Here is a 22,358-nt window from a genome sequence, read left to right as displayed (position 1 = left end):
AATCAACGAAATAGGAATAGTACAACTATAATATTTCAGACATAATGTTAATATTTAAATGGAGTCTGTAAAATTTTCAATCTTCGCTATTCCCTAACAAAAGCCTCTTGGCAGAAATATCGTTGTGAACGGGATAATACAAGAGTCAAGATCTTGAGCACAATACACATCGCGTCATATTTTTTGTGCTTTTTTTTATTTCCTGGATAACTATGGATCTCTTGTATGATATTTATTCATTTTTGAATAGTTGCCGCCCAGCTTGGGCAGTTTGATTTTCAATTCTAAAGTAATGTTCAAATGTGGCCGTTGGCGTATAAGGAAAGAAAACCTCATAGTGTGTAGAACAAGCTGTAATAAATAAAAAACAGAATTTCAAATAAATATTTTATTAATAACCATCGTAAAGCCACGGACGTCATATAATACCAACTGATTAAAACTAAGAGCCTATAATCTTGTAAATATATTCAGATTACCACCCGTATTTTTTGGTTCTAATAGTAACTTTAAGTTTACCTGTATAAATAATATTATATTATACTGTGCCTGTATCTTCCGTATCCGGTAGCACCTACATAAAATTCTTCATTTCTATCATTGATTACTAATCTATACTATTTTTATTAACTTTTCACCATAAAGTTCATCCCATAGCCTCATGTTATCTTCATCGACGTTCAAACCGCACTTGAGTGTCTTGTCGATAACAAAGCAATATTTGCCTTCTTCTGTGAACGGTTTCCATTCTATATCGCTGAAGTTTGCAGTGGGATTTCTAAAAAACAATAGATCGCGTAAGATATTATGAAAATTTCTTTCGGTAAATAGTGAGACTGGAGACATAAAATATAATGTTTATTAGAAAAAATGGTTACAGGTTTACATACAAAAAATCCATTATCTGCGTGTTGAAATTATTGTCAATAACTTTATCGACAGTTGGTAATCTGCACTGAAAAAATCTGTAGGTTCTTAGATAATTTTATAATAAACTGAATATTTTAAATCTTAAATATCTAATATGTCTAGTTATAACTTTTAAAATAATTTAAATTTCTGCCTAATTTTATCTAACTAGTAAGAAAGTCTTGTAGGATAATAAGGGCTCATGACAACAATTAGGTATTATTGAACTCTATCGATTAGTCTATTACTGGTTGGTATTTGTTCCCTCACGAAGGAGGCATATGTGTCGTATAACGGGTCTCATAGACGTTTCAAGGTATTAAGTACTAATATAGTATTCAAGCAGTGTCTAGTAAGTAATCGTGGTTACATATACCTACTGTAATTTGTGATACGTACTAGAGTCGCCATAATATTACACCGCCTCTCTAAGTAAAAAAAAAGAATATTTGAGTGTAGTTTGGAGTAAACGTTTCCTTATATCCAGAAAGGACTTGTTAAAGATTATGTATTTCTTGATAAAGTATGAGACAAAACAACTGGATATTATGAGCCTTATTTTTCGTAGGTACCTAATAGATAGATATTTAAATTTTGAAGCTGTATAATCTTCTTATATATAAAAATGAATCGCAAAATGTGTTGGTAAGCGCATAACTCGAGAACGGCTGAACCGATTTCGATAATTCTTTTTTTATTATATTCCTTGAAGTACGAGGATGGTTCTTATGTAGAGAAAACGTAAACATGTACCACGGGTGAAGCCGGGGCGGACCGCTAGTATTTAATGGTTTTAAGTTTCCAAGTTCAACCTCATTTAACTCGTAAACTCGTTTATGTTATTTTCTAATTACAATATGTTATTTATCAAATTCTTAATTGGTAGGTACCTACGTAGGTACATATTAATAAAAAAGTATCCTACATTTTGTCTTTCAATAGGAATAATATAAAAGTAAAAATATTCTTACCCGCATGACGCAAAATTAACCCATAGTTTTACAACTTGTTCTATAGCAAACTTTGAATCTTCAGTTAGAGGAATATTCAAGCACTTTATATTGAATAGGTAAGGCAGATCATCTGCATGACAGACGCCGGCAACTTGGTCCATTTTATAGCGTTTCTTTGTATGATTCCTTTCAGTTTCTGTCTTGAATTTGTAAAAGTATACTGGCTTTAAAGAATTTATAAAATGGTAGCGAGCAAATCTTCTAATGTTATACGAGAATACACTGTCTGTGTGTAAATCAACTAAATTTTGTAAGATTTCTAATGATATAGGTTTGTTTCCAAAGTATTGGTCTCGCACTTTTTCATCCATTTGCTTTATAATATCAAGCGAAGTATTTAATTTTAGTTCTCTAGGTAATAATATTCCTGTCTTTGAAAAAAATGATAGAGAGTCAATGAAACTTCGACATATCTCTATACCTTCTCCTGATGTGTATCCCAACATTAATGGTATTTTAGCTATTTTTCCTTTTTTTATTAAATTTATCGGAGCATCGCTTAAAAATTTTTCTACCTTTAAATTTGGGTTCTCAATAACAGGTGAAAATGTCATAACGTCTGATATATCTGGACATTCCGTGACAACGGTGGGTAATTTAATATTTATTAAAGACTCTGACGGAACACCTCTAAGAAATTTCAAAAGCTCGTTAATATCTTCAGTATCTTTTCCAAGTAACTTACCCAGTTGGAGTGCTCTTTGTCTAGCATAAATATTATAGCTCCAATCATTAAGGCATACTCCACTTTGACAGATAGCTTTATTAAAGAGACCCTGGCTCATGTCGGAAATCATGTGGTACGATGTAGATGAAGCTCCAGCGCTACATCCAAATATTGTTATATTTTCAGAATCCCCTCCGAACGAGCTAATATTTTTTTTCACCCACCTTAAAGCTGCAACTTGATCTTTCAATCCCGCGTTACCAGGTACTTCTTCGTTATCTAAGCATAAAAAGCCAAATACTTCTAATCTATAATTGAAAGTAACTAAAACAATATCGTGCTGCATGAAAAATTCTGGTCCATAATAATCGGAGTTACCAGAGCCGGTATAGAAGGCTCCCCCGTGTATCCAAACCATAACTGGAAGCTTTTTTTCGGGCTGAAGCATTTTTGTATATACATTGAGGAAAAGGCAATCTTCACTGCCCGTTTCAATTTTTTCAAGACGTTCATTGTATTGTGGACAAACTGGTCCATGCTCTAATGCGTCACGAATGCCGTCCCATGGTTCAGGTGGCTCTGGTGCCTATAAAAGCGCAATAAATGTCCTAAAAACAAACTAGCGAGCAGTTTAAACAAAATTGATTAAAATTAAAGATATCTTTGAAACATTCAACAGCAATCAGCAGTCTAAAATATGATATATTATGGGGCGTAGTGCTGACCGCAGCATATAATTTTTTTTATTAAATATGAGCTTATGAGTTTTTGTTCGATTACTTCCCGATAATTAATAGAAGGTGCGGGAGATAAATTTGTCTGTTAAAAATGGAAAATATAATTGAATACGATTAAGTAGAGTTAAATATTTTGATATTCGGGGAAAATAAAAATTTTAAAATACACATGACTGTAGTTATAAATATGTATTACAAACGGTGCATTGCACTGCAAAAATTGACAGCCAAATAATTTATTGCATACTCCGTCGGTCCAGTGTTTCTGGAGAGTAATCTCTAAGGATTATACCAACTCTTCACACAGAATGACCAAACACAATTTTGTTTATATATTCGTTGCTTATGATTTTTTTACTAGACTGTAAACTAGACTTTGAAGTATAAAAATTAGGCTGTTGGTATGAAATAAATTAAATTTGCACCTGCAAAAAATTATTAGAGTATATTAAGGATTAAAAATTTATCCGTCGGTTTTGATGCAATGTAATATCCGATATTAACAATAGTGAATAATAAATGTGGCTTACTACTTAATATCAAACAAATATAATATATTTTATGTATTGTTCTAGCTACAAGTAATTTGTTTAAAAGGCATTGGGGTGAATATGTTAGCGCGTCAAATTTTTCACAGCGGAAGGACATTCGTAAATTAAAATATCTAATTGATTTGCAAGATAAGTTGTAGCTCTTGCCCGCTCAACTTGCTCTACCATAAATTCATGGTTATTGGACTCAGGTAGCCTACTTTACAATAATTTACTTTTGGGCCAATGCTATTAAGACTTAAATGAAACGAACGATAGCTATTTTATTGAATTTTACATCGTAACCGAACCTCTATGGTAGGTATCTACTACATGTTACAGAACATTTTACGTACCTTGAATCTTAATTCGCCGATAGGTGGCTTTGCATACGGAATGCCTTTATACGCGTAATAAGTCTCGGCGTCCGCGTTACAAACGGCTCCTTTCAACATTCCTTGTTCCACTTTGACGACACTCATCCTAAGAATTGCCTGCTCTGTGAAATAAAAATAAATTGAATATATTGTTGTTACAATTTTTGGTTGGTTAAACGTGTGTGTTAGGTATAGGCTCTACGACAGTGATATTAATGCGATAAAAATTCGAATACTTTTTGAGAGTTATTAAGATAGTAAATTATTACGCCTATTAAGTTTTAATTGTGTTGGTTTAGTAGATAATACGAAAGGACAATTGTTTCTTTGATTATCTAGTTAATTTTTGTATTAGGTACCTAAGTTCTTACGTAGGTAACAAACAAAAAAAAAATCAGTCGAATTGTGTCGTCAGTCCTCCTATTTTTTGAAGTCGGTTGAAAAGATAGTCGGATTAGTTAGTAATCCCATTCATGACTCAAGAAAGAACAGATTTTATCAGAGAAGATGGATTAATGTTTAAAAAATACGGTCTACCCGAGTGGAGCTGGGTATAAACTTCGAATATTATTCGCGCCAGCATGCCTAAGTAATTTCTAGATAACACGAAAAAAAAAAACATTTTCCTCAACCGACTGCAAACGTATTAAGAAACTTATCTAACAAGTGTGTATTAATTTTGCCAGAAATAAATGCAAAGATAATCGATAAATAAAAATAAATTATATTCTGCAGTACCTACGCAGCTCAATTAAAACAAAATCTTAATAATATCTTGATCAGACTCGATAACTTTAGAATATCTCAAATATCTACCATCAGTTTAAATACTTACTGCAGTATATTTGCAACTTTACAATTTTAAATAATTTAGGAATTAAAGACTTTTTAACGGATTTTAAACGCGATTTATTCATTTTATTATATTCCCGACGTTTCGAACACTTTACAGCGAGCGTGGTCACGGGGAGACTGTCGAAAGTCTAAAAGAATGAATAAATCGCGTTTAAAATCCGTTAAAAAGTCTTTAATTTATAAATGTAGGTATAATACTCGCGTAAAATCAAACATTAGAAAATACTAATTTTAAATAATTTAAAATGTAAGTGGTAATTACCTACCTACAAAACTGTTTTCCTGGCTGATTTGTTTCAGAGTAATGTTTTGACTGATTCTCTTAAATAGAAATGCTTGTATATAGGGTAATAAGTATTATCGTACTAAGATAACACCATTATCTGATTAAACATAAAGACTAAGCAAAGATCCAACTCATTCAAGTCTATAATGATAATATGGCATGAATGCGTATTCAAACTGAAATAATAGTTAAATAATTTCTAATTCCCAAGTAACTATTATAAATTCTAAACTTAAAATAGACTTTAGTTTACTATATAATATATATTATCATTGAAGATCGAAATGTCCACCGGCGGATCATGTTTTTCAGTCGGATCGAGGTCTTATATTTTTCTTGCTCAAAAACCTTTCAGTTCTTTTTTTGTGAATGTAAGTATGTATATTATGTTTTGATTTTATTTATTGTCTTCTATTAATTTACATTGCTTTCTTTAAAAGTATGTAAAAGTGTTTAAAAAATATAGATACAGCAGCAGTTTATATTAGCAAATTGATTACATAAAAACTCATTACACATACCCACTTGCGGCCAATTTTTTACCTGCAACTTATCGCAAATAGATTGCATACTCCCTCGACATTCATTAAAAATTAATTTCATAAAAATACCTAGAAAGGAATAAACCAAGGTAAGCTAGAGGTTGGTTCTGACTTTCTGCAACTCTTCTTATATTAAGGTACCTACGTTCTTTAGACAATTTTGATAAAAAAAAATTAATAAATTTGTTACTTAAGTGGTAAAAAAACGTGGGTATGTCATTACATAGGTAAGGGTAGGTTGTACGACAACAACTACTTTTGGGCTTTGGCGCTCTTTTTTTCTCGAGATAAACGTTTGATTTTGTCACGATAAAAGTGGTTTATGGCAGATAAAACCAAAACTAAAAGTAATTACACAAAATGCTCTGACAAATATCTTGCAAATGTTTTAATATAATTGTTTATGAAAAAAAAATCATAATAAGTATTACCATGTCAAGTAGAAAACGTAAAAGTGTGAAAATTAGAGCTAACTTGGTGATTTTTTTTTATCGAGTAAATTTTAATATTTTATGTTTTTGATTAAACAGAATCGTTGAACATATCATCTAGTTTGATATATATTTTATTTTTTAGATTTGGTCTTGCATATTACACGTATCATCTAATAGAAGATTGGTTATTTTGCTTTATGCGCCCCCTTAAAGCACAGAGATGAAGTGGCGACAATATATAACTATATTCTGTAGTAAATTATCAGCACATGTTTTAAAAAAACCCTTTAAATTCTTGAACGCACTTGATGTTGATGACTTACTCGACACTTGACTAAGTGGTGGCAGAGACAAAGCCAACATTTAAAAAATCATGGAAATGGTTAACGACTTAACGAATTTGAGAATGATTTACATTTATACTGAACATGTAGGTAATATGGATCTTTAGAAATTCCTTTAGAGACATTTAGTGAAACCACATCAAAATCATACGGTTCATGTATTTGATTTCCTCTGCTCGGAAAATAAAAATTGCCGTTAGCAGATTGTCTCAATGTCAAACATTATTTAATCATAAAGGAGCTACCAACGTTGACAAGAGAGCATTTTAGTACCTATATCTAGTTGGTTCTTTGATATACTGTTCCTCTTGCTATTTCGGTTAGAGTCCAGGCTGTCTGACTGGTCGCAGTGGTTGCGTTTATTAGTGCGCATCTTATCTGCACAGGAAAATATCCTCAATTTAAAGTAATTTTTTAATGCGTAATTTTTAATCTTTTGCCTTTAGATAGATCCATGAGACATAATATTTTATTGCAAGACGTTTTTTTCGTTGTTAAATAGGTGCCAGACGCAATTTTTTATTTCAATATCATTAAAATGTCATCGAAATAAGTGAAATTCCATCAACATGATTCCGCTTAAAAGGTAAGTAATAACTTTATTACTTTCTTATATATAAAATTCTCGTGTCACAATGTTAGTCTGCATACTCCTCCGAAACGGGTGGACCGATTCTCATGAAATTTTCTGTGCATATCGGGTAAGTCTGAGAATCGGCCAACATCTATTTTTCATATGTACCACGGGCGAAGCCGGGGCGGGCCGCTAGTTACTTATATTATATTATATAACACTTATTTCGATGACATTTTAATGATTTTGAAAAAAAAAATTGCGTCTGGCACCTATTTAACAGCGAAAAAAACGTCTTGCAATAACAAATTTATGTCTGATGGATCTATCTAAAGGCAAAAGATTAAAAATTACGCGTTAATAAATGACTTTAAATTACGGATATTTTCCTGTGCGCACTAATAAACGCAACCACTACCGCCAGTATGTACCACGGGCGAAGCCGGGGCGGACCGCTAGTTAAAAATAATAATGGTACAATTTGTTTTAAAATAATGCAACTCTACATTCCCAGAGTGTGTTGCTTGTTGGGTGTAAAGATGTAGAATATAAATTACTCATTAACCAGTAACCACACAGAATGGCAAGCAAGCTGAAGTCCTACCCATAAAATAGAAATCGAGTATGAAATTCGAAGCACTTTTGTAAGTCATTTTGGAACGTTTCGTTGCTAAGAATTTTTAAAAAATGTTTGTAGCTCACTGAAATATGAATTCTTTGTACGCCTTTACTCCCAAGTGAAGCGCTTTGGACCTAGATATACAGGTCATATTAGATTCTCGATACCATTACTTTAATTTTAATTGATAACGTTCTAATATCCAATAGAGAGAATTTGTGATAAAAGCTTTTCTTGCGGTAAGTGCGTAAAATAAGAGTCGAACATTTTGTATAACTATATGTGTGATCAAAGAGCGTGTGATAAATGTATAGGTAATCGAAGAGTTCAACAAAACTCCCTAAAAGCTATAGGGGTCTTTGCGGTTTTACTGATGTGACAGTTTGATCATTGATGCTTGATCTTTCACGCTATAATTTCTAAGTTATTGTTAAGAAAACGATAATATCATAACGATTAATGTCCTACTCGAGAAAAATATTACTTTTATATGACTTATTACATTGGAAAAAAATTGTAATAAACAAAATATACATGCCCATTCCGTCAATTAAAAGAAAGTATTAACGAACGTCAATATTATAATGTTTATGTTGGGAGATATATATTATCACGTAATAAACCTGAAAGTGATGCCTTATTGGAAATGCTATTGTGGACAAAAAAAAACACAAAAAGTAACATTTTTCGTTACTGTATCATTTATTTTGTATCCGAAATAAGATACTTATCCAAAAAATGCATAGGCATAATAATTATTGAAATCCTTGATATGTGGCAAAACAGAAGTAATAAATACACATAAATATTTTTATGTAATAACTAATAAGTAAGGGATTAAATAATACGCTATGTACACATTCATTAAAATATTTCATTAAACATGAATACTGTCGGTTGTGCCAGTTATTCTGAGCTTCACGAAAATGGGAAAGTAATAAGTTCAACATTGTCGGGACTTTTAATCGAATGCTCTTTTCAAATGTGGAAAAAATATTTGAGAAAACTCTCGAGTCTCGGCGCTGGTTCTCATGCTAGGATCGGCAAGTAATCCGTTTGTACAATTTGTAAGGAGGATCATTCTTATTCGATTTATTCCAAGTATCCATTTCATGCAAATTAACTTTACTTTTAAAATGTATTGCTGCTAATTTTATTTTATATTCCTATTTAACTGGGCTAACAACTGCAACGTAACTTTACTAGTTAATATTTTTTTAATACATTCCGTTTTGAGGTTCTATTTTATAACATTTTTTTATGTAGGTACCTACTTATTTTTTCCTTTTCTATTATTCTTCAACAAGAATCGTATAATGGGTATTGATGTAGAACAATGGTTTTTGTTGCAAAGCTTGTAACAAACAGCAATGAGCAATCAATTAATTAATAATCATCTTCATACATACAAGCCTCTGCCATCTACATCGGATTTACAAATCTTCAGATATATATACACCATAGTAAGAAACAAGTTAATTTTGTTTGTAACTTATCAAACATACTTAACTTTGAGTTAACTATCCCTTTCTAATATTTTCTATACTAGGTGTCTATACATCTATATTGGAATTGAGTATAAATACGAATCAAAATCCTATCAAAAACCCTTTGCTCAGCAAAAGTGCATAACAGATAAGAATCTACAATTCGTTAAAAAAACAATTTGAAGCGAGGGTGCACGGGAAACAATTTCGCGGTTCTTTCCCCATGGCATTATTAGGGTCTGGCGAAGAAGTGATACTATTTGGAATTCCTTAGGGTATAAAAGGGGAGTAACAGAATGAAAACTGCTCATGTGAAAATGCTTTCATTGCTTTTTATGCACCGCCGCCGGCTAGTAATATATTTTGTTGTTTCAAGGGGACGAGAAATATTATATCGTGGCAAAAGCTCTTGTTTATGTCCCCTATTGTCCTCTCATCTATGAGCAATAAATGTTGAGTGTGAGGAAAAGTGTATGGTAATATATTTCAAGTGCTTTTTTCGTTCCTGCTTCTGATGACATCGTTTTTGTGAATAAATACCTACTGAAGATAATGCTGATTAAACTTATGGTAGAGCCAATGTAAATCTTGCTTGCTGTTTATAATGTCTTTACATTGTATTTAGAATCTCATTAATTGGTATAAGGTTCACTGAAATCCCTCCTCTCATTAATTAGTACTCTATTTGTTTATGTTATATCTAAATTTATTATCTCTAACAAAATAAAACTGTGAATATTTATCAAGCGTCCAAATATTGTAGATTTTAGTTTTTATGTTATACTTTGTACATAGTTTACTGTTCGTCCTTTACAACAATTAAATTAACCTGGTGTTGGGAATTTCTATATATTGTGTGTGTCATTTTTTTTGTTGTAGATATCTGCGCTTGACTGATACATTTCAGTTTCTTATAAATCTATGAGATGTAAAACTATCCACAACGTGACATTGGCAAAATTGTGGCAACGCAGCACTGCCATTTATAAAATAAATTGAATTATATTGGCCGACATTTGGGACGGAAAAATAATCTCCCGAATACCACACGAGCTTCAAAATTATCTGGCATTTCCCTCAAGGTTCCCTGCAAACAAATAAAGTCGTCAAGTTTTTCAGGAAAAACCACTCGCGCTTCGCGCTCGTGATTTTTTAACCTTGACTAAAAACTTGACTCCTTCATATTTTGTTTGCAACGAACCTATCGGAAAATACCCGATAATTTTGAAGCTCTTGTGGTATTATAAGAGATTATTTAGCTATAGTTACAATTTTATACACAACAATCACTATGATTATTTTTCCGACCCAAATATCGACCAATAGAAATGCACCATTCGACGTCACGTGGTACAACCTACATGGTATTATATTGATAATTTTTTGAAAATTTTCTCCGGTCGTTGACGTCAAACTGACAGGTTCAATTCAATTGTGAAATTATTGGCCGACATTTGGGACGGAAAAATAATCTCCCGAATACCACACGAGCTTCAAAATTATCTGGCATTTCTCTGCAAACAAATAAAGTCGTCAAGTTTTTCAGGAAAATTCACTCGCGCTTCGCGCTCGTGATTTTTTAACCTTGACTAAAAACTTGACTCCTTCATTTGTTTGCAACGAACCTATCGGAAAATACCCGATAATTTTGAAGCTCTTGTGGTATTATAAGTGACAATCCATTAGTGAAAACAGAATGAAAATCTTTGCAGTATCATATTTCAATAAGTAGGTACACTTACTTACAAATCATTGGTTAATGACGCCTAGGTACTGAAAGTACCTAAACTTTCTATTTAATTAAAATAACATTGGGTACCTAAGTACGTACTTTGTTTTTATTTGTATTTTTTGGTACAGTTTATTTTAATTTTTCGAACAAATTTAGTAGGATAGGAACATTTTAATTGAATCAGTTATCTTTACACGTCATTAGCTCTTGTATAAACTGAAAATGAAATAAAAAAGCGAAATTTAAGAAGAAATTTAAGCTGTTTGCGTAGCGTATCTTGTTTCTATGCATTAGATAAAATATTATATTGAATTAACCTTTACGGTTTCCAAACGTTATTATTAAAAACCTGCCGAAACGTGAATGTATTTATAACCAATTTTATCTCTATTGTATCTAAAACATTGGTTTTGATAATAATTACAAAAAAAAAACGATTCTGTTGAATACTACCTACATTACTAGCTCCATATACAGTTAACTTTGTTAGTGGATAACCGTTGAATTTTGTCTTGCCTTTGCTTTGTAGTAAAATGTACGTCATATAGCGCGATCACAAGCGCGATGACGATGACGGGTGCCATGTATCGTAGCAAAGCTAAAGGTGCCTTTGTTTAAAGGGACAAGGATTTTACGCGCGTATATCCGAGGAGAGTACTCATATTGTTCGAAACACGTCTTATTTTCGGTGCACGAGTGATATCCGATGTTCGAAACATTGAATATCAGTTTCTATATTATCTCTTAGAATTGCACTTATAAGGAGCCAAACTAATTTCATATCATGAGCCATCATGATAATATTATAATATCATCTGACCGATGATAGAGCAAACGTAAAGAGGCTCTTAAATTTTGATTACGATTGTTTCGCAATAATTCTACAAGAAATTATCCTTGGGAATATATGGCTAGCCGCTAGTGGTTTCTTGCTAGATATGGATTTTATTACACGCTTTTTAAAGCCACTGTAATATTTTGTAGAGCTGATGCATCTAGTATACAATTATGTGACAGACAAATTTAAAAGATTCCCTAGTTTCTTTTAATAATTCATCTCATTTAATAAAACGCCTATTGTAATTTGTAACTTTTGTAAGTGTAATAATGAGGCACGTGTTATTTTGTTACCACACGATAATCCGTTTTATTAATACCAGCAAATGTAAAATATAGATCGTTACAAGAACCATTTATCTAAGCCAGTCGGTTGCAGGGTATCGAGCGTCTGCTGACGTTTACTAGATGAAGACGACTTCTAATGTGATTATGCACCTTGATACATATTAAGTAGCCAGTAGGTACATCTAAATATAGAACTGGTTAAAATGATACATAAGAAGATTTGCAAAACTTCAGAAATTATTTAATTGAAGAATTGAAGTAAAGTTCTATTGTTTTTCTTACTTTGTTGTGCGTCTGTGTGTCTGTCTGTCAAGCCCCTTTTTCTCAGGAATGCGTGGCGTGTATCAAGGTGAATTTATATTGAAAACTCAAGTCTAGGGTCCGTAAAAGTTGTGAAAAAATCATACTTTTTATATACTTAAGCGGATACAATCGTAATTCGTAAGATACAGTCGATTATGCTGTAAATATTTGCAAATTTTGATATTTGCAAGGGAATCAAACCCAACAGGGTACTTCCCATGAACACAGAATCTTGAAATTTGTACGAAGCACCGACTCCTAGTCAGAGCACAGGTAAATGAATAATTGTAATAAGTATAAATTTACAGTTACAACCAATTAAATAATAAACGATTTATTCGGACCTCTCGGTGCGCGACTCCGAATGGCCATTACTTAGTTAAAAAAAGGCAATTTTAAACAATATGATAGTGAATGAATGTCCTAACTATGTAGCATATAAAAGATTTATTTTTAGTGTTCACCTTTTAATATCTTTTACATAGAATTAGAGATACACTTTTGGTACCTCACTTTCTAGATAAAATCGATTATATCTTTATATATACAGGGTGTCCCATTATCGGTATACAAAGCGCGAAGAGACTTGTAAACTTGCATACACTGATCACGCAAAAAATACTTAAACAACAATTTACGCCAAAAATTTTTTGCTAAATTTTTCCTTAAAATTCATGTTTTCGTCTCTAGCAGCTAGCTTCGCGTAGCTGCAGCCGGTTGCTTGTTAGGGGTGTACACTGTACACAGAGTTTGAAGAATTCATCTATTTGAAAAAAAATGCATCTGGAATTTTATAAGCATTTTTTACGTACTTGGCGTATGCAAAACTATAACCTCCATTGAGCTTATAATACCGACGGTGGGACACCCTGTATATCGATTTTGTATTAATAGGTAGGTAATTAGTATCTTTAAGTACCTACTACCTAAGTAATTAGGTACTTAGTTTGTATTATAGATATCATTAAAATATACCTTTGCAGTGAGTCATTAAATCTTCTTATTAGAACGTTTACCTAGGTAGTTAAATCTTATAGGTCAACCGGGGCAAATGCAACTAAAAAATAACAAGTTTCAAGTTTGATCGGTTGCAGTTATCTCCTTTTATATTTGGTCATTTATTTGACCCATTTAGTGGTTTTTGTATTTATTCAAGATTATTTTCAACCAATCAAGCAATACAGTAGTCTTATAAATAACTGGTAGTGAGAATATTTCCTAAAATTGGTAGAAAAAGTTACATTAACCCCTAGTCGGGGGTAAATGCAACTAACTGCCATAGCTCTTCTTCTATTTCATATAAAACAACGAATATAGAATATATTTATGAGATTTCATGTTATTCATAGGATTTTGAACTGGATTACCGTGTAGCAAGGACGAGTTTTCAGGAAAAATCTTATTTTTCTGATTGTGGGGCAAATGCAACTATTTGTTAGAGAATTAGTGTGGGGAATGCAAAAAACTTATTCATCGATATATTTTTATTATTCTATATATATATACAATAACGTTATCTATACAATAACGTTGCGATCGTAGATGGCGCCGCATTATTTAGAGGAAAACTCATGTACCTACTTTGATTTACCACTTTAAACCGCAAAAAAAAATAACAGTGTACTACCTACTAAGTCAATTTTAGTTTTTGGTCAGAACAAATAATATTCTTTGTGTTAAATATCGTTTTTAGTTACTTATATTCTTTAACCACGCTTTATCTAATTTGAATTTTACTTACGAACCCGTCTCTGGGTATAATATCGAAGAAATAATCGATGGTTCTTCTTTAATTAATCATAAAGAAAGTATATTTTGACTACCAAGAAGGATACATAATAAAAATATCGACACTGTCACATCACTAGTGTTTTTAGTTTCATACAAAAATATAAGGGGCTATTGTAACTAACCTCACAGTTGCAATAACCCCACAGTGAAATTTTCATGAGGCAATTGTAACTGCATCAATAACACAAAATAGAGTCAACTAACGCACTAAAAATATAAATGAAATAAGCTTAACGGCTTGTGATAATCGTGTCCAATCAAAAACACCTGCAAAAAATCACTCCTAAACAATATTTTTGTCTGCAAAACTCGACACCTGTTTTTACGCACACCAACTTCAAAATAGCGGTTTGACACAATGGCCTATCAATCAAATAGTTTTCATCGTAGGGGCACCATCTATTACTTGTAAGATTTATTAGTCGTTGAGTTATTGAATCATAGGTGGCGATTTATTACAACAACTCTAATAAATTAGTTATGATAACTAGTTGCAATAGCCCCATAGTTGCATTTGCCCCGGTTGACCCTATATAAAAATGAATCGCAAAATATGTTGGTAAGCGCATAACTCGAGAACGGCTGAACCGATTTCGATAATTCTTTTTAGGGTTCCGTACCTCAAAAGGAAAAAAACGGAACCCTTATAGGATCACTTTGTTGTCCGTCTGTCCGTCCGTCCGTCCGTCCGTCTGTTTTATTATATTCCTTGAAGTACGAGGATGGTTCTTATGGAGAGAAAACGTAAACATGTACCACGGGCGAAGCCGGGGCGGACCGCTAGTGTTGAATAAAACTATTTTTCTATTATTAAATATTTAGTCTCAGGTCAACTCATAAAATCCAGTATAATACCCATTTATAATACCTATTATTCTTACAGTATTAATAGTAAGTAGGTACCTAGGTAAGTACCTAATTAGAAATACCGTTTACTATACATTTACTATAATAATTATTATCATCTTAAATCTACTATCGCTGCTTGAAAAATGAAACAAAATCAATCCCTCACAGCAATCCCTAAATAAAAGTGTAATTTCTATGAATGATTTTTATGATGGAACATATTTTTTTTATTGAAAAGACATTATGTAACACACGTGTAACAAAATTAAAATTGGTATAGGTAGGAATGTAGGAATTGGATATTAGATGAATATCCACTATCATTGATATAGGTAGGTACTTAATCAAATTAAATATCTCATCTGTAGGTAATGTGTTACAAATGTCTTTCATTAATGAAAATGCAAAATGAATGTTTAATTAAGATTCAAGGGTGACAAGATATTGTGATAATAATATTATTATCATATTGTTGTTCTTACCTTGCATATTGGCTCAGAGCTACCATCTAGTATCAAACTCGCGAGATACTCTTTCATGAAGCAAGTTTAGCTACCCGTATAAAAAAATAAAGCTGTCTAGGGCGTCGTTGCCACTCGGCACTTCATTCCGACTTCCGAGCAAGACAACGAAGTTGAAAACTTAACTTTCGTCCCTTTCACTTTTTTCTGTCTCGCTCGCACTTATGGGCGAGCGGCGCACGCCACAACGTACGGCTACAGCGTGGTTTGACTGTCTGTGTCCAATCCAGTCAGCGTTCAGCCTTGGCACAACCGTTGCTAGAGTGTAACGTATGCACCTACGATAGTACCGCGAGCACGCGCCAAAGTTTTTGGATTGAAAAATGAAACAAAAACAACTTATTTTTGAGTGGAAATGAGATAAAAAAGTGTATTGTGCGTGTTTATGTACCCATATACGGTTGTGCAAAAGTTTTAAAGTGAAAACATCGTACGTTGTTAAGTGAAGTGTGTGACAGTTAAGTTGGTGAAAAGTATTTGTTAACATTATACCTCAAGATGGGAGTGTAGAATATATTGTAATTAAATTAATAAATATTAGAAAGTGTTCAAAACGACGAGATGGGGAGCAACCGGTTGCTTTCACCGTTTACTTTGGTGTTGATTTGTACAGGTAAGCGGAATAAGTTGCCTACTTACATTCTGAGTCACCTCACTCCGTCTCGCGCGCCGCACTCCCTAGAATCAACAATTGGTTGTGTATGTTCGATAATGTCAAGTAAATATACTGACAAATTGATGAAAAGATCGATTAAATAAACAGACACCTTCTTTAAAACAATGGAAATAAGCTAGTAATATGTTCTGAGAGCACTGTGAACTGCCTTCAAAAGTTCAAACGCGCAACATAACTCAAATTTAAAAGTTTTTTTTTAGTCATAGACTTAAGTGATTGCACCCTGGGGAACATTTTGTTGCAGTTTATCTTATTGTTTGATACATGAAGACTTGATGATACATTTTTATTAAGCATAAAAAAAGAAAATCAGTAGGTATCTCACCCACAGATCAAACCGCAGTAATTAACAAAGTACATAATTACCTATAATTGTATATTAACCCATTGACCACCGTAAGGCCCGATCGGGGCGCGACACAATAGATTTTCTATTGTGTCTGTGATTCCGAGGACTGATGGATTAATATTGTAATTAACGTTGAACGGTGGCTATTAATTAAGTACTTATAGATATTTTCTTTAGGATGACTTCAACACTTTCTTGTAATACCTATAGGTACAAATATGTTGTAAAGAAACTGCTTGTTGCAATGTGTTATTAATATGGGTAGGTACCTAACTTTAAATATACTCAAGTTTGTGTAAAGTAGGTAGGTATATTCTTCTAGAGAATTCATTTGTTTTTTCATTGATTAACCTTTTATATAAGTACTGGTTAAACATTTCACTATTTCTACAACAATTTACTTAGGTATATGATATAGGTACCTACCTACCCACCTACCTAATCTTTTCGTTCATAAAATACCTACCTATGAAGATTTAAAAATGCAAATGTATACCTAAACGTTAGGTTTAGGTACATATTTGCATTTTTGCACTCTATAATGTACATTCTGAAACTAATTCTTCTTACTTTTTAAACAATAGTTAAGTTCAACTAGGATCATAATCAGCGGCGGCCTTAGGGGGTGGCGAACGGGGCAATCGCCCGGGGCCTCGCTCTTGCAGGGGCCTCGCGCAACAAGCAACAACCCACCCAAGCAAATTTAAAAAAATGAAAATTTGTGCGTGTACTGAGTATGTTCATGCGTGTGTATGAAGGAAACGACGATATTATCTCGGTGCTGAAATACATAATAGAAAACAAATTAACTGAAGTTTACCCCACTATCGAAATAGTCCTGAGAATTATTGCCACCACACCTGTGACCTGTGACAGTTGCGTCTGCTGAAAGGAGTTTTTCGAGGCTTAAAATTATTAAAACATATTGGTATGGGAGCTATTAACGTTTTAAAAAAAGTTATTTTAGTATAGTTGGGTTTTTGATATACTGTTTCTCTTGCTATTTCGATTAGACTCCGCGCTGTCTGGCTGGCAGTAATGGTTGCGTTTATTAGTGCGCACAGGAAAGTATCCGTAATTTAAAGTCATTTATTAACGCGTAATTTTTAATCTTTTGCTTTTAGATAGATCCATCAGACATAAATTTGTTATTGCAAGACGTTTTTTTCGTTGTTAAATAGGTGCCATACGCAATTTTTTATTTCAAAATCATTAAAATGTCATCGAAATAAGTGAAATTACATCAACATTCAACATGATTCCGCTTAAAAGGTAAGTAATAACTTTATTACTTATATTATATTATCCTTTTTTAATACTTATTCTTCACGGGGACTCATGTTGATGGAATTTCACTTATTTCGATGACATTTTAATGATTTTGAAATAAAAAATTGCGTCTGGCACCTATTTAACAACGAAAAAAACGTCTTGCAATAAAAAAATTATGTCTCATGGATCTATCTAAAGGCAAAAGATTAAAAATTACGCGTTAAAAAATGACTTTAAATCTATACTAATATTATAAAGCTGAAGAGTTTGTTTGTTTGTTTGAACGCACTAATCTCGGGAACTACTGGTCCGATTAGAAAAATTATTTCGGTGTTAGATAGCCCATTTATCGAGGAAGGTTATAGGCTATATTTCATCACGCTACGGGCAACAGGAGTGGAGCCACGGGGGTGAAACCGCGCGGAGCAGCTAGTTAAGGATATTTTCCTGTGCAGATAAGATGCGCACTAATAAACGCAACCACTGCGACCAGCCAGACAGCCCGGACTCTAACCGAAATAGCAAGAGGAACAGTATATCAAAGAACCAACTATACTAAAATGCTCTCTTGTCAACGTTGGTAGCTCCTATACGATATTTGAGGAATTCGATGACACAAGATCGGCTTTCAGCCCTTGCTATTCTTTCAATCGAAAATGACGTAGCTCATTCGTTGGATTATTGTGCTTTAATTAAAGATTTTAGCCTTAGGAAAAGCCGCAAACATCAATTTTAAAATTTATCATCTCTGTATTTGTTAATTTGGTAATTCTTTCTATGTATAAAATAATATATAAATATTTTAAAACTCAAATTTTATTCATTTGTATAACTTTATCATTTCTCCTCAAACATGACAAATACCTAAACCAAACAACCAGACCTACTTTCGCATCACATACATTTCACAAAGAGCAAAGGGCCTCGCAAAGGGCCTGCCGCCCGGAGCCTCGCAATGGGTAAGGCCGCCGCTGATCATAATATCTTAACAATGAATTTGCAACAATAGCATAATAGTCTAAATACCTACCTAAATGAAAGTGGATAATCTATTAGTCACGTTCAAACAGCTTGACTTATTGTATTTAAGTGTATGCTTGATTGCTTGATTAAAATGTAAATCAACTTTGTATTTGTTGAAACATTTTAATTTACGAAAAGATAAAACTTCCTGACTGAACGAAATTACTCAAACAAAAGTGCCTACTGATTACCGAACGTTTTCAAAATTCACCACATTGTAAAGAAACTTTGTTTGACTTAACCTCGCATTTAGCTCTTTTAGTTACTGAACCAAGTTGCCAATAATTTTGCAATGAAAAGCCTGTATCACACGTAGGTAAACAAAAACAAAGGACTGTAAAACATGTCGATTACCCGCGTCGCCGTGGGACATGCATCTAAACATCAACTTGTAGCAGTTCATCGTCCAACCTTCTTTTAAATACATAAAATGAGACGAAATGCTTTTAAAGTATTAAAGAAAGCTATATAGATAAAATAAGAGCACTGCTCTGCTACTCATGCATTTTTAAATAAATATAATAATATTATGATTATCATCAATAGATTTTACATTAGAATAATGGTTCTGTCATATAAAAGTCGAATTTCACACGTTTGCCCCGTTTTCTCGAGATGTTTTGCTCAGTCCGTAAATAATCACAAATTGTTGTTGCAGGCGATCCACTCGGACCGCAATTTTGCACCTATCTAGGTCTTGTACGAGGTGCCAGCTACCTAGATCCGTTAAATGTGATGACACAATTTTTTCTAGCTGCCTACTTGTAGGTTAAAACGTTGGGCTATTTAGAGTAGCTATTTTCGTAAGAGGTCGAAGTACCTCCTATTGATGTTTCATTGATGCAGAGTAGTATTTTATTTCAGTAATTTATGGCTTAAAGGTTGCTCTCTCACGTTAAAAAATTTCATCGTTTTTTACTTATAGGTATCGGAGCGTAACAATTGTGTGAGGGATCGCTCCAGCCGAGGGATTTCGCGCGAAAAAGCAAAGCAAAAGCTATCCAATAAATCGCCGGCTATAAAATATATTTTTAATAACGTCATTTCTGTAATATTATGAAATTTTCTACATTGTCTTTTTTATTATTCAGCGTTAAAATAAAGATTTTTATATTTAACACAGCAGGCCCGAAGGTTTCTATTTGTCAAGTTTATTTTTGCATTCGAAAATGCAATCACAGCAGCTCGAAACGAAATATTCATTCGCAGAGCTGCTGTCGACAGAGGGTTGAAATAAAATTCATCTTTGAAGGCCTTGTATACATTATGTAATACTAGCTTTCCGCCCGCGGCTCCGCTTGCGTGCACTTCGTGTATCGTGTGGCAGTTGCCTTCCCAATAAAATTCCACCCTCTATTTCATCCCATTTAAATAAAAAACAGACAATGTCCTTTGCAAGGTCTAATGTAGCTTTATGTTAAAATTTATAAAAAGCGGATAAGTTGTTATATCGTGAAGACAGAACTAAATCTCTATTTTAAGATAATATTATTTTTTTCTTTGTATGCCATATTTAATTACCGGGGTGCGGATGTCTGGGATCTATACAATTATTACAATATATATCAGAAGTCAGATTTAGGTCCGCTATTTTTGCAAACGAACATCTCCTTGGAGCCTGCTCTATAGGTAAATATTTTATAAATGCGTATTCAGTGTGCGGCTAATAGTAAAAGATTAATCAAAAGTAATAGATGAAAAAATTAATATTAAATAATTTCTTATTGACGCAAATTAACTTGACATGAAGTAAGTTTCCGTTACTCAAGAAAAAATACTGAATCTTAAATGATTCAGTGTTTTTCCTGACCTTCAAAACTTTACGTCAAATTTATGACAAAGCTTCTACTTAGAACGATTGGAGCAGGATCTGACATTTCTTAGAAGAAACTATGTCGACAGACTTTATAGTATACAGTATAGAGTATAGACCTATAATAAAAGAATAATAATAAATCTATATGTTCATATTTCTCGGACTCGCCCACGTAACTGCCGCGAGGCTAAGCCCAATCAACACATTTTATAGGCATGTATGTATGACAATAGTTACACATATTTTAAAGTAAAACAGAGCTCTAGGTGAAACACAAGTTATTTTTCCACAGAAATATACCAATTTAATTTACTCGTGAAATTTTTCTGTAGGGTTTATTTTAGACAATAAAGAAAAATCATTGTTAGTTATAGTATCATATTTTAAGCGATTGATCAAAGATTTATGTAAATACTATTTTTTCGATAAATTGAATAAATATTTTTCGGATATTATTTGATAGCAACCCCATCGTGATAAAAATAATAAATATGAATTGAATATTCATTCCTATCATGACGTACTAGTTGATACCTATATATATATATTATATATATATATAATAATAATGACTAGATGTTCTTAGAAAATGAAAGAGCGCAGGTTAAAAATATTTTATGAGAGGAGGTTCTTTAATTAATTTCATAAAAATTTATTCTATTCTACGTTTTATTGAAGTACAAAATCGCATAATTACAGTTTATGTTTTCAACTAGAATTTCAAAACACAGCTTCACTCAAATATTATATATACGTATTCTTCATATCAAAAATATAATTTAGAAGCACTTCAAGCTTCGCGAAGCCGAACCTTTGGGTACGTCCGTTAAAAAAGCTAATTAAATAAAAACAACCCATTTAAAACTGTTAATAGAAATTTAACAGGGATTTTGTTGGTCAGTAGAGAGGAAACGGTAAAAATTTAAGCGTTGATTAAACTGCATAATTTAATACTTAAACAGGGTTGTATCGTACTGAATTTCTGATGATTTGTTGCTTGTGTACGAAATATTCAGAATAAATTTTTATAATATTACACCAACAATCTTGAATTATATTGTTTAATGTTTTTTTTTTATTTATATGCCAAAAAATTACAAAAAAATTGAGAATAATTGGCAGACGTGCAACCCTAATAATCCAGTCATCTTTTATTTCAGAATTTTTATGAAAGCTACCGAGAAAAATTAATTAAAACCGCAGTTTTACATTTCAATCTGCTCCATTGTTTTCATTTGTAACAATTTTGATAGCAGTTTCATAGTCATGACTCATGTCACACCCTGCAAAAATTTTACATATTTAGAAATATCTTCACAAATATTTTTGCTATGTATTTATATTTATTTACTATTATTTACAAATACAATTAGTGATAACGCATAAGTTTTGGGTCTTTCAATTTAATCTGTTATAGTTTTGTTTTAACTAAGCTGATCAAAATAATATTAGACCTAGTTTATTTAGGATGTCTTATTTTTAGACCCGGCATTATTTAAAATTAGCGAAGCATGATATGAAGTCCGA

The 22,358-nt window shown here is 32.5% G+C and overlaps 2 protein-coding genes across 4 annotated transcripts in view; one reads left to right on the top strand and one right to left on the bottom strand.

Moving 5' to 3' along the window:
* Positions 1–373: 373 nt before the first annotated feature.
* Positions 374–16,349, bottom strand: LOC149908856 (juvenile hormone esterase-like). Of its 3 annotated transcripts, none has more exons than XM_090120431.1 (4): positions 16,335–16,349; positions 4,213–4,355; positions 1,881–3,175; positions 374–778 (listed from the first exon to the last, which is right to left on the bottom strand). In XM_090120431.1, exons 2-4 carry the CDS (start codon positions 4,336–4,338, stop codon positions 613–615), a joined length of 1,587 nt encoding a protein of 528 aa, XP_089976557.1. In that variant the 5' UTR covers positions 4,339–4,355; positions 16,335–16,349; the 3' UTR covers positions 374–612. The 3 variants fall into 3 exon arrangements, with proteins under 3 accessions (XP_089976557.1, XP_089976555.1, XP_089976556.1); XM_090120429.1 differs by lacking the exon at positions 16,335–16,349 and adding an exon at positions 15,657–15,793; XM_090120430.1 differs by lacking the exon at positions 16,335–16,349 and adding an exon at positions 5,355–5,408.
* LOC149908855 (contactin-3-like) overlaps positions 15,914–22,358 on the top strand; it is a 53,440-nt gene continuing 46,995 nt past the window's right edge. Inside the window, exon 1 of the mRNA XM_090120428.1 lies at positions 15,914–16,308. Coding sequence (XP_089976554.1) covers positions 16,257–16,308 — 52 coding nt within the window. The 5' untranslated portion in view covers positions 15,914–16,256. The remainder of the gene's footprint in view (positions 16,309–22,358) is intronic.

This window comes from Colias eurytheme, chromosome 4 (assembly GCF_061535395.1).
Source record: "Colias eurytheme isolate Ceu_HAF_F1 chromosome 4, ilColEury1 Martin Lab GWU primary, whole genome shotgun sequence".
NCBI lineage: Eukaryota > Metazoa > Arthropoda > Insecta > Lepidoptera > Pieridae > Colias > Colias eurytheme.
Note: the sequence above shows the minus strand (reverse complement) of the source record. Positions and strands in the feature narration are given on the sequence as shown.

Excerpts from the sequence above, each read along its gene's own strand:
- LOC149908856 (XM_090120429.1), bottom strand. Across the intron at positions 3,176-4,212 it reads TCGGCGAATTAAGATTCAAG|GCACCAGAGCCACCTGAACC; the intron begins GTACGTAAAATG and ends GCGCTTTTATAG. Across the intron at positions 779-1,880 it reads GTTAATTTTGCGTCATGCGG|AAATCCCACTGCAAACTTCA; the intron begins GTAAGAATATTT and ends ATTGTTTTTTAG.